Source organism: Hipposideros armiger, unplaced genomic scaffold, assembly GCF_001890085.2.
Source record: "Hipposideros armiger isolate ML-2016 unplaced genomic scaffold, ASM189008v1 scaffold_346, whole genome shotgun sequence".
NCBI classification, from domain to species: domain Eukaryota; kingdom Metazoa; phylum Chordata; class Mammalia; order Chiroptera; family Hipposideridae; genus Hipposideros; species Hipposideros armiger.
In genome coordinates, this window is record NW_017731696.1 from 45,973 (window position 1) to 59,600 (window position 13,628).

The 13,628-nt window shown below is 42.0% G+C and overlaps 1 protein-coding gene across 1 annotated transcript in view; it reads right to left on the bottom strand.

Moving 5' to 3' along the window:
* Positions 1–1,842: 1,842 nt before the first annotated feature.
* The window catches only part of SLC10A7 (solute carrier family 10 member 7), a 226,933-nt gene continuing 215,147 nt past the window's right edge, over positions 1,843–13,628 (bottom strand). Inside the window, exons 11-12 of the mRNA XM_019661351.1 lie at positions 6,473–6,618; positions 1,843–4,400 (exon numbers count right to left, since the gene is read on the bottom strand). Coding sequence (XP_019516896.1) covers positions 4,371–4,400; positions 6,473–6,618 — 176 coding nt within the window. The 3' untranslated portion in view covers positions 1,843–4,370. The remainder of the gene's footprint in view (positions 4,401–6,472; positions 6,619–13,628) is intronic.

The window sequence follows — 13,628 nt, forward strand, 5'->3', positions numbered from 1 at the left end:
GTGGTTGATAGAAGCCCTAAGCTCCTTCCTTCCAATTACCTGGGATTTCTGAGATGTGGGGCTTTGTATTCGCTCCAAATAAAGGGAGAACAACGTTCTTTATCAAAACCTTGGCTGCAGAACTCAGGTCGAATTTAGAATCATTGCAAGTTTCCAGGAGTTTAGAATATGGGAACATAAAAATTTTGTAAGGAGCATGTGGTTTTAGGGTTGCAGAGGAGTCTACGGTAGCCGTTAGTCACGTGGGCTCTGGAGGTAGGAAAATCTGAGTTCAAATCCCAACTCCACCACGTCTGAGTTGTGAGGCTCGCACTCACTATTTACCTTTCCAGCCTTAGTTTCCTTATCTGTACAATGCAGATAATAATGGTACTTATCCTCCTAGAGCTGTCGACAGAATTAAATGAAAAATCTGGGTAAAGAACCTAGTGTGACCTGTAGTGCAGAGGCATGCAGGAGTCAGCTTATTTCATCTCGGGAGAGCAAGTCACTACGTCCCTTCCTGATACCACCATTAGGGACGGCAGGTTGGTAGCTTGGAATCTCCAGGGTGGGAGTATTTACACCCAGAGCACTGGATATTAGCTACTAGTGTTGCAGTCCCCCAGCCCATCTGAATACCTAGCTTATACTCGGATGTAATGGTTTAAGAATGAATTCCATGTTCTGTGGGAAGTATTCTCCCACTGAGATTTCCAGGAGTTTTTACTCTTCTGATCATCTCATGCACAGAATTCCTGCTTATGACTTGGTGTCTGTTACTGGAATGTTCTACTTTCTCTCCCCTATGTCACCTCTTGGCGGATGTTGAACTTTTTATTTCATTCCCACCCCACCCACCCCCCAAATACACAAAAAGCCCTGGTATAAAGCAGAGTTTTACTAAAGGCTTTTTTATGGGGTGGGGGAGTGTTTTAGAACTGCAGCAAGAGCCACTATGGGAAAGAGTACGGGGGTTCCAAAAGAAATTAAAAATAGAACTACCCATGTAATCCAGCAATCTCGCTTTTGATATATATATATTTAAAGTAACCAAAATCACTAACTCAAAGAAGTATCTATAATAAGAGCTCTCAAAAATTTGAAGGTTCAGGTCCTACCCATTAAGATCATAATTTGGAAAGCCAATACACATTTTTTTTTTGGCGACTACTCTGAACTGGGCACTGTGATAGGCACAGTAGAAAAACAGAAATGAGGACCACGTTGGAGGAGATAGAAAGGTAAGGTAATGGTCCGACAATGGTTTCAGAAGACTGGAGGGTTTCAGAAGTCCTAGCGGCCCATCACAGAGAAGCAGCTGAGCACTGGCTGGGGAGCAGGTGAGCCTCCTGGGGGAGGTGGCCTTTCCTTCCAGGGAGAAGAGCATTGCTAAGCTAAGACAGCAAAACAAGAACACAGAGGTATTTTGGAATTCAAACAAGGTAACCTGCTCATAAAAAAATACTGGGTTTGAAAAAATAAAAAAAGAAATACTGGGTTTAGAAAAGGCATTCTAGGTTTCATCTGTCCTATCCTTCAAAAGTATGACAAGGGTGGCTAAAATTCACATCACCTAATGTTTGCCACTTTTTTGGTGTATGTCTCTATTTTGGTCCTCAGCTCTGATGCAGAGAACACATACTTCTAACAAAAAAACAAGGGCTGTTTCTGGATTTTAACGTTATAGTGTGGTGAAGGTTTTGAGATGGATGGGTACCTAGAAGGCCAGGGAGCTTGTATTTACTTAACCACAAATGATGTAACAGTATTTGGATGAATCAAGAGAAATCTATACATACTCAGAAGGTAGAGTGAGCACATCTGAAATAGGTTAAAAATAAGCCACGGGATCTCTTGTGATTTCTGAAACATCTCTTTGTTTAATCATAGAATTCTTTTCATCTTCCCATTCATCATAAATAATCCACTTCATTACTTTACCAATCCTTTTGAAAAAATTTGGTATTTAGCATAAACAAAAACTGAACATTAGCCAGAGGTGTGTTAGTTTTAAACAGAATAGGAAAAAAACACCAAAAAACAAAAAAATTTAAACCTTAGAAAAGAACACATGAAAAGATTAACATTATTACCCAATAAAAAAAAATCAAATTTTGTAACAACCATTTAGAAAAATCCAGGTGGAAAAATGAGTAAACATAAATAAAATCTAATGTATTTCTTTCATAAATACAGTTAGACAAAACAAGCTCTCAAAATGGATAGCTGGAGAGTGCATAAACATGATAAAGTATTTTAAGATACAAGTAATTAATTCCCAATAAGCATGAATTAAAAATAAATTTTGATTTTTTTTGCTCTTTATGGAAAAATATGCCATAGCATTTGTGTTAAAAAATAGGCATAAACATATCACAAAAGCCACCGAAATTCACCATGTAAAGAAGACTATTTGAAATCGAAACACAGTTTTAAAGCAAAAGATAAAATGTTATAGCATTTTCCATTGAATTTTATCCCATAATCACACACCTACTATAGGTGTTTGATAATAGAGGTAGATAAGTTGGGGGAAAAAAAATCAGTATTCTAATGCTAGCTTTTATGATAGCTCAGACAGGCAGACAGACAATTACTCTGAAATCCAAAGAAGTTTATAGGAACAAAACATGAAAACCTTTCTGTGCTTCATATGTAAGCATCCAAAGTATCAAGCAAAATTATTGTAGTTTTAGACACAAGTGAAATTCTCAACAGCAGAAATTCTTGACAAACAGCCTGTTTAGCATAGATTTTTGCAGGGTCTGGCACTAGCTTTAATTAAAATTGACACTGAGGATAACTCTTCTGAAATGTATGAGGTTCAATGATATTGAAATGAGTCAGAAGTAACACAAAATGAGACCTGCTAGTAACAATAATATAAATTAACACTATTGATAAACTTGGTATGTGTCTAAGGAATGATTTTTTTTGTTGACAAAACAACAACAAAACAGCTGCTGAGGACAGAGTGCGGCCTCAGTGTGACCCAAGATGCCAACATCGTTTGTCAAATCAAGAAAGGACATGTAGAGAGGATGAGACAGAGCGGTATGTAGGAAACAGAGAAAAAGTGTTCCCTTAATGCTATATATTGCTTTATTCTCTATTTTGGTCCAGTGAAAGTTCTTCCAGGCATAGCAAAAGCAAATTTTGGATACTCCTCTGAAAGCTGATGCCCAACTGGGAAGTGATTTTACTTGATATTTTGGTTAATGAATGATTTTGCATTTTCTGTGCCCATTTTTTTTGTCATTTGGCTAGACAGAATGTGTATATGTAATATTTGTTTGCATCTATGACCTTCATATTTCCATTATTCATAAGAGCAATATGATTTAATTTAAAAAAAAATGTTGTAAACATTTGTCAAATCTGCCAAGGAAATTCTCATTAATAACTTGTCTCAAATGCCTTAAGTGTGCTTAATTCAAGGATGTAACAGGCTGCTTCTGGCAAAAAGGAGCAATTTGTGCTCAGCACATTTGTGTAACAGGAAAAAAATTTTTGGTCTCAATTGTGGAATGTGAATATAATCCATCATTAATGGTTGATGCTCTCAAACTGATTACAACATATTTGTGTCTCACATTTGGCTGTTATGAGTTTGTTGGAAAGGATGTTGGAAAACAGGAAAGAAAGAAATTATAAAAGAAAAAGGAAAAACATGAAATATAATTTAAAAAATCCTGTAGTTTACCTCAAAACTTCACTGACTTTATTCATAACTCAAATATCAGGCTCTTTCTTTCAAGCAGCTTATGATAAATTTAAGACCTATAATACCACAATCTCTTATAATGGAACTGAGGAATTTCTGTGTGGAAAGCATTTGAAGGAATGTCTTAAAAAAATGATGTCAAGAAACGCATGTAACTTATGCTTTCCAGCATCTATTCAGTGACCCCTGCTGAGCTGATAAGAAAGTGGCATGTCACAGTCATAGGAAAAAAAGAATCACACAGGAAATCAAAGTATTTGCGAATAAGACTTTGGAATTTTTCACTGTTATCAGAAGAGCACGCCTCTGACGGTGTGACCTCATTTCGAACAGTACAGTAATTATTATAGAGTTGTATTGCACAAAGGTGGGGCGAGAAAAGCATATTTGCTTTTGTCACTTAGGATGACTGCTGCCTGCATGAGGGAAAAAAAAAATATTAAACAACTCCTAAATACTGTACCATCCCTGGCAGTAACCAACAAAGTAGGTTTTGGAAATAACGTTCTTGTCAAATCCATTTTAAGGCACTTAAACAGTTATATCATATTTTTGTGTAAAAAAATAAAATATGCATCGAAGCAACATTCACAAGTACAAGTCTTCAGAAGTGTGTGTACAATCCTGTACATATATATACATTGCTTTAAGAATGCTTCCTTCGTTATACTGTTGGCCTCGTCAACTTCACTCCCTGCAAGACAGGAAAACATGCAGAGTTGGACAATATCCGTGAGCAAAGTGAAAACATCAATTAACACCAGACAATTTATGCTACTAGACAGAAGAAGATAGCATTATATAACCACTGATCCAAACCTCTGGCTACAAGTCCACCTGCCCGCCTCACTGGCCAGCAGGCTTGGTCATCTCCCCCAGCCTGGCCTGGCTACACACAGTCCCACTGTGCACTCCATGGTGGCCGAGGGTCTCCATCAGTAGTGTTTGCAAAGCAGAGGAGACATTCATGGATACCCTTATGATGGGTGGTCAAATGGGGATGGATAACGTTCTAAGCTTCAAATGGGGATGGATAACTTAATTCTAAGTTCGTGGCTCCCTGATTTGGAGGGGTGTCTGTGCAAAGGGAAAAGGAACAGCATGGCCCAATTTAATCTCCCTTTTGGAAATGCTTCTGTTACTCTGTAGGATAAATCCCAGAACTGTTACGCATTTAGGAGAGAATTTCACTCTGATTAACTTGCTGTTCACTACGACTGCATATTATTGATAGAGTGTTAGGATTTTCAAGTAATTTTCTTCATTCTTTGTCAAAATGTATATGTAGAAACTCTGGCCTACAATGCACATGCACATTGATAACTATAAGCATAAATACAAATGGAAGTTTTCAAAATGGATAAATAGTGAAGGAAAAGGTATGAAACTGCTCCTCTACCAACTCGGAGTGGGTGGCCCCGAGCCTCGCGTCATACCCAGCACAGCATGGTGGGCACTAGCATTTTGTTAAATAACTAAATGAGTGACGGTGTCGGGTGGGTTAACTTTTTCAGGTGAGATCCTGGGGACCTAGGGCACTCCTTCTAGAAGCAATGTCGTGTTTCTCTCTGGAGTGTCGTCATGGTGTAGGGGGAAGATCTGAGGGCCGAGTAGACCAGGGTTCAAGTCCTAACTCCAGCACGGGTTAACCCACAAGTTGCTCAGCTCTGAGCCTGTTTCCTAACCTGTGTGATGGGGGTAGCAGAGCTCGCTGCAAACAGTGTTGTAGATACTAACGAACGATCATTATAATAAAAGTTGTTAGCTTTTGTCAAACACCTGCCACGCCCTCTTCTCAACTCCAAAGAGTAGGCATTATCATTAGTCTTAGAGGGCCAAAAACCGAGGTACAGAGAAGTGAAGCACTGTGCCCAGGTCACCCAGTGACAAGGTGGCAGAGATGGCAGTGGCTCGAGGGTCCACACTCTGAACCAGGGAGGGCAGGGATGTGCTTTGCGAGCACGAGCTCAATAGGTGGGAGTGTGGCTATTCTGTTCTCAGGACACTAAGGACATGACGCAGGACATTCTGTCATTGGCTGTCACTTCTTCCTACTCATCCCCAGATAACAGTCGTCGCCTGTGTCCAGTGGAAAGAAGTCCTGTAAAGTCTGAGCCACTGGGAAGAGGCCAGATGTAGCTTCGAAACCTCTTGTGAATCACCCAGCTTATTTTATTCTGGCTGAGAATTCAGGAAATCAAATCCACAAGTATCAAATAAGTAACAAGACTCTGAGCTAAGTGTGGTGAAATTGATATTGTGTGGGCTCCTTTGCTACTGAAATTTTATTTTTCAATGCCAAACACATAGTTTTGCTGCAGAAAGATATTATTAAATGTCTAGATAATTAAAAATCAAGTAGGCATTCTAATGAGAGCCAGCTGCTGTCACAGTTAGCAAGGCATGTGAAATCAGCACACATGAAAAATCATGTGGGGCAAAAACGCTGTGTGAAGGGGTACGTGTTTTGAGTATATTTACTGAACCTGTACCCCACTGCAATATGCCCTTCAATATCAGCCAATGAAAGATATGCGAACACTGCATTGTAAGTATAATTGTACTTTTATAATAATATGAGACACTTAACCCTCAACTTTCCTGTTCCAATGGAAATGGATCAACACACTGTTATTATTGGATTTAAATCAGAAAATATGTACTTTGAGAACGAGACTATGCTAGCAAAAGCTAATGAACAGCCAAGATTCTGAGCTAGCATTTCCATCTGATTTGGATTCAAATAAGACCTTTCTAGAGTCTCACCTTCTGCCTCGACACCATCCAAGACTTGATGGTTGGCACCAACACACTGCCCAGAAGGATCTGAACCGGGTGGTAGATGAGCAAGGGCACGGAGATCAGAGAGAGGTGCTCATGGCCTGCAAACACGATCTTCAGCATCGGAATTCCTGATGAACGAAGAACACAGAAACTCTAGCGGCAAATTCATCCGTCATCACATTAAAGACATCCTCCATTCAAATGGGAACTTTGGGGTAGGTCATTACCATATTTCCCCCCCTGTGTGTCTTCACAGACCTGAAAAGGGAAGGTCTCAAATGATTCACCAAATCCCCTCAACTTCTTTCCACTCCACAAAGCTCTAAGCTCTCCTTAGAACTGATTACAGCTGAAAAGGTGGCAAGTGTTCAGGGCACTAAACAACTCTGGCTGCAAATTAGCAGCCTGTTTAACAAGGAGAAGAGAGGAGATAGCATGGAATAGAGCTGCTTTTCAGGGAGGCTGAAAAATACTCGTGATGCAGAGGCTCAAAATGCATCTTTTCTTGCTGAGTAGTAAAACAGTCTGTTGGTCTTTAAGGAGGCCTGCCTGGCACCATTTCAAAGCCCCAAACTTCACTTTTGAGGGTCAGAAGCATATGGTCAGATAATGTATGGTATGTACTGCTCTAAGTAGGAGGGTGCTTTAGCCAAATAAACATGAATAAAGGCTTTGCTCCTTCTCATTTGGCCAAGGATCTCAAAGTGCTTTCTGTGATACTGTGTATGGTAGATGAACTCTGAGATTAGTACTGAGTGTTTAAACCCCACAGTGAGAATCTTAATGGAACTCAGGCAAATGAATACTACTTCACGAGGCTACCATTCTGTTACACCAAAGGCAAGGTGTGTATATTTTGTAAGCAGCTGCCTGTAGTGTGTACCTATTAAGCTTTCATACAGAATTCAGACACTGGCAGTTTAACTATTATTACCAATTGTTTTAATATGGCCCAGTTGTCAGAATTATTGAGGATGTGTGTCAGCTTTTTCAATTGAATAGCTTTAATAGCTTAGCTTTCTTCTTGTTTCTTTGAGAACAACCTCTGAAAAGGACCCAAGCTCCTAAACATGTACAATGATGGCTCATAAATAACTTTTTATTATAACCCAGTAAGGAAAGCTCTAGCTTTTTCAATTATTGTTACCTTCTAATAAATTTCAAACCTTTATGCAAAAATGTATTTCATGGCTGCTTTCTTTTTCGTAGCCTTACATATCATGGCCATAAACAGGAAACACTTAACTCTTCCCAATGTCTCTCTCAGAGCTTCAAAAGCACACATTTAGATTTTTGCAGTTTCTATCTTCTCACTAATATGAAAAACAAAAGCGCTTCCTTACAAAAAAATCATATGCTTAATCCATTTGTGGTTGAAAAGCAGCATCTGACATTATAGTCCTACCTAGAAAGCTGTCCCGGTGAGAAAATAAGACCTGAACATCTTCCCCCCAGTTCCAGGAAAGGTTATTTGGTCCAAAGGGGTGATGCTGAGGAGTTGGGGCATGGGGTGGGATAGAAGTGGGGCTGAAGAGAGCAAATGATAGAAATATGGAAATATGTGTTCCTAAAAACGATCAGAGCAGGGATTTCTGACTCCAAATCTGAGGACTGTGGCTGCCGGCCTAAATCACCTGAGGTACCTTTGTGGCTAAGACTTGGGCTGCCTGTCATTCCTCAGCCAGTTGACATGGGGCTGAATGGAGGCCAGAGGAACAGTTGCAGGGCTGCTGCTACCATAAATAAACAAGCAATCGATCGCAAGATCCAGAAGGTCTCCTAACGTGAGTGACATCAGAAATTCGCTTGACTGTGATGAATTAGGTACACAGAGATGGTAACAATAACGGTAATGATGGTTATGTGCAGTGAGTGCTTACTAGATGTCATGGGCTGTCAAGGGCTCTCCCATATTCACTGAGCTAAGCCTCGCAGTAACCCTGGGAGGTTGATGAAAATTACTGTTTGCACCGGTTTTACTCATGAGGAAACAGTAACTTTCTCAAGCGGTGGAGTCAGAACTGCAATGCAGGCAACTTGGATTTCCAGTTCTCTGCATCAGGTAATAAGGTGCAAGACCTCCGAGGTCTTCAGCGAAAGATGCCATGGGGACTACAGCTCCACGAAGCAGAAGGGGGCCTGGTATGCAAAACGCTTTCGAGGCCAGAAGTCTTTCTGGGGCTCCTTCTCCTTGGACCCCTCCCAGAAGCACGTCCAGGGGCAGTAGGCCTCATCACAGCCCCCTGCTTCCCACACCAGGGTGTTCCTTTGCCTTCATATGGGTGAGGAGCTAAGTAGCTGCTCGGATGACCCCGGTGGTGCCCAGGGAACCAGAGATGAAATGCTGTAGCCAAGTCTTTACCCTCAAGAAGCTTCCAGTGGACAGGTGACCTTCTACCTTCTTTGGACCCTAATGCCAATCTGCAGGAAGGTCTCTTCTGGCCCAGAGTTGGTTCTCCAGCTCTGAGAGCTCATCTTTAACACCCTTCTGTACACTGCTCCAGGAGGGCACTGCACACATCCCTCCGTGTCGGTCGGCTTCCTGGACGGCTCTGCCGATAGGGGCACTAGACCCAGCTGGAGTAGGAGGGGGGCTGGGGTTCCTGGGAGCATCAGATCCTCAAGGGAGCCGCAGCAGCCGGCCCAGTCATAGCTCGCTGTACCCTCCTCGGAAGTCGGAGCCCCCTCCTCCCTGCTTCTAAGTTCTGAGAACCCCAAATTCTTCCCTTTGTTCCCCAGGTCCAGTCGCTTCTCACAGTTATTACTCCTTTGTTTCTTCGCTGCCCCCCTTCTGCCTTTTCGGTGTTTCAAACCTGTTTGATCCTCCCTCTATTGCAAGAGTGGTTTCTGTCTTCCTGACAGACCCTGGTGACACAGTGTGTTCCAGCCATGCACCTTGCTTGGAAAAAAGAAGGGATGCGTGATGACTTGTGGCTGCTGCAGACATGTGTGGAATTAAATAGAGATTTCTCCTCACCACTTTATGCGCCTTCTTGTTAATCGTTAATCAAATTTCCTATCACCACCACTTTGAGTAACAAATGGTAAAAATATGATTGAAAATAATGTCAGAGAAAAAAGCCCTTAGCTTCCCAGAGACTGGGGCCATGCCCCTTTCACGTGTCCTTGCTCGTCACTCTCATACGGTGGAGCCACAGGTCAGTCACTTGGTGGGAGAGGGGACTCCAGCAATTCAAGTCACATGTTAACTGTGTTGGGAAATTTGATTTTCCCTCAGTCTTAAAAACCTACTTTTCAATCATCTGATGATCTACTTTCCTTTTCAAATATTAGGATTTCTTCTCAATTTCCTGTTTATCTCAATCTTTCTTTTTTCCCCCTGCTTTCCTTCAGTTTCTTCCCCACCTCCCCTCCCTGTCCCATCCCAACAGAGCTTCCACTCAGTGCATTTTCATTTTCTTGAAGGCCAGAGTAGAAAGAGGAGCTGGGAGAGGCAGAGTGAGGGTTAACTCGTGCACGTCCAGCCGCCCATCCGACTGTGGCAGTCCTCTGGGAGCAGCGAGCTTAACCTCTCTGCCTGCCATGTCTCCAGCACTGCTATCAGGACGACAATCTGAAACTCAGCACGAGGCCACTGCACTGGCCATACTGTGATTTCGGACGCCTGGTCATGAATTTGGCAAAATCTGATCTTCATGTCAAATAGAGAAAATCAGTGGTAGCTTTTATTCCAGAAGCCCATGTACTCATAATGCACCACCCTTTCATCCTCCACTCTCACCCAATTCACATGACCATTCATTCATTCATTCATGCAACTAGCACTACGTAACTGATTAAGTATTCTGTGAAAGGGTTAGGCATGCCAGAAGTGGGGTGCGACATAACCCTGCATTTAACTAGCTTACAGGGCACCTCTGTGACCACTCGCACCCCCCTCCCCATAACTTCCTTCAGGGCACAGTCAAATATCAAGTACACTTCCCACACCACCCCCCAAACCAGTCTCTCTGCCTTCAGGCTTGCCCTGTCCAAGCTATTTTCCTACTCTGCATCCAGGTGGAACATCACTGAGTACAAATCTGATGACGTCCAGTCACAGAGTTTATCACGTGAGACGAGGAGCTTCAGGACCTGGCCCCCAGCCCCTGTACGTCCCACCCCTCCTCCCCTCATCCTCCCCTGTGCTCCGGCTGCTCACCCACCCCCGCCCGTGTGACACGCCCATGCTTGCTCTCTCACCTGCAGGCCTTTGCATATGAACTCCTTTGGCCTAGGATGCCCATCACCCACTTCTTGACCTACGCAATCCTTTAGCCTCAGGTCTTACGGTGCCTCCTCTGGGGAGTCATTCTCAAAGTCCCAAGGCTGGCCTTTAGGTCTGCCTACTCTATGCGCACCTAACCTGGGGCACATTCCAGCCTCGCGTTCCTAGCACTTGTTACCACTGCCTGATTCCTATGTGTTTTCCTCGCGAAGCTGTAAGTTTCTTAGGGTCAGCGACTATTTCTTCAACTTTGAGCATTTAGTACGTGCTCAAAAGGAGCGTGTTGAATGAATAGATTTGCATTTTTCCAGATGCCATCGTAAAGTTACTGTGCAGATTATCATTCCATTTTTACTATGTTCATTAACTTGGGGGAAAAAAGCACACTAATTTAAGAAAAACCAAACTTACTAGAAAGAGTTTTTTAAAGTGAAATTTAAATACAGGACTCTTTTCATCTTGCTATCACTGTGCTAATATAAATGAAGCAAATTAATTTTAATGCTCCCAGATACTGATTCTGTGTCACCATGGTTGACAGGATCCAACTAGACTTTATGAGATGGCATTTGACTTTATAGAAGTGAACACTATGCACACATTTACAATTTTACAGCGACTTTAAGCTGTCATGCTGAAAAATGTTTATAAAACATTAATCAAAAATGCCTCTTTAATACAATGCATTGTCTGAAAGATGTTGGAAGGCGCATATTGTAAATGGATTCTTTTTCTGACTAAAGTAATTTCCACCCAAAGCATTTCCCCACTGCTCTATGAGCACACTGTGCAGATAGATGAAGAGCACTTTCCTAGCACATTACTACCTGATCCAAACACTTGGGAAATCACTAATGTACAGCATGCCATATTTCCATGTCACACATGACACATTCGTCTAAAATTACCCAACAGAGTTTGACACTGCAGCACATTCCATAAGCAGAGCTTTCAACTGACATCTGCCAAGCAGGAACTTCAAGTACACGCTTTCTTCTTCTAACAAGCAAGTAAGGGCTTTCTTTTATCCTATACCCAGGATGGAAAGGATAAAACAATACGTACAAACACAGGTTCCCCCACCCCCAACCCATTTTAAATATGTTTATTTTATATTCTCTGAATTAGAGTATTCCCTTTGTAGCAGTGTTCAAGTTTCAACAGTTACTACTTTCTAGTGGATGAGCCGTTTTTTTTAATTTTTCTTTGAGAAACAGACATTTTTCTTCCTTGATTAAACATGGACCTTCATATCACTCCCACTGAAGGCTGCTCTGTTGTTCACAGTATAACAACTATTTACTTTATATCACTGTTCAGAGTTCTCTTTACTTTTAGGTATAATGTTCTTCCTCTTTCTATGCATTCATGCATTCATTCATTCACTCATTCATAAAATACTTTTTGGGTCTCTGCGACATGAGTTACTGTTCTCAGTGTTGAGGATATAAGGAGAAAAGCACAGACAAGGCCCCAGCCTTCCTGGGGCCCTGACTACTCAACTGTTCTCCAACCAAGGGATGAGGGCTGGCGGGGCATGTGTACCCCCTCTGTCACCGGCTCACTCAGATTTTGGGGTTCATCTCTGACTAATCCCATTTGTCTTTCTACCTCTACATCAAGTCACCAATTTCTGTAGATTCTTTCCTCCATCTACCTTTCTCCTTCCCCGCCTCCCAGTTTTCACTACCACCTTCCTAATTCACTTCCTCATAAAATCAAGCCAACATTACTTATAGCCGCCTGACATAACCCCATCTTCAGACTCTTCCCTTCATCCATCCTACAAACCGCAGTCAGATTAATCTTCCTAAAACCCACATTAATTAAAGCCAGCACTCTGCTCAAGAATTACAATGACTTTCCAGTGCCCATTCATCAAACCCTCTAACTATTCAACTTTGGCGAAGAACAACTGCTTCTGCCGCCATTTTGTAAGTGCTCACGGCACACTCAGTCCTTCGCCAGCATCATCGCATTAAATCCCTCAACAGCCCTGTGAAGTCGGTGGCAATTACCCCTTCTGATGAGGAGGAAACTGAGGCTTAGAGCAGTTAAGAGACTTGCCTCCCGTCATCCATCTGGTAGGTGGTAGAGGCAGGATCAGACCGGTCTACTTACTTCTAATTACTAAGCTGTGGTAACTCCATTAAAGCAAACGTCCAGTTGCCAATTGCTGTGACTGGCTCAGGCCAAGCCCTCTCTTGTCTTGTAAACCCTGGGCCCCTACCTGGCTCTTGTCCTCTCTCTCTATGTTCCTAAATCCTATGGGTTCGTTCGGGCTCAGCTTTGTATTATAATATTTTCCTCCACCATAAAGGCAGCCCCCCTGCCGTGGACTTCCTCCCCCTTTGAAGAATGAAGGCACTTTTCCTAGTTGCATCACATAATTTAGCATTTGCTTATGTGGCCATTATTTTCTTTTTTGTAGGTTTTGTTTTTCCCTGAACGGAGGCAAAGTATGATATTTTTCTTTTAGTCTCCTGTAGTGTTTAAGCACAGGACTGTTACTCAGTACATACTCGTAAATGATGGATTATTTAAGAATAGGGGCTAAAGTAATGTTTCCTACTGAAAAAGACAGGATAGAACAAACGCTAGCTGCTTTACTAGACTGTAAAGAGACTCATTCCCACACCCCTCTGGGAGAGGATTGTATTTTATAGGATAAAAATATATTTGCTATAGCAGGAAGGTAAGAAAGTGGACTGACCATGGAACATAAAATTTGAAATGACTATGGTAACGGTGGAGTTGGAGAGGAAATATATTGAAAAATACCCTTTGTGTCTTTCGAAGCCTAATATTACAGTTACTTTCCCACTTAGCTAAGAGACAGCATACTCCAATCACCTGGACCATTTCCTGTCTTTCAAAGATTCACTCGCCTGAATTCACATGACTTGTTTC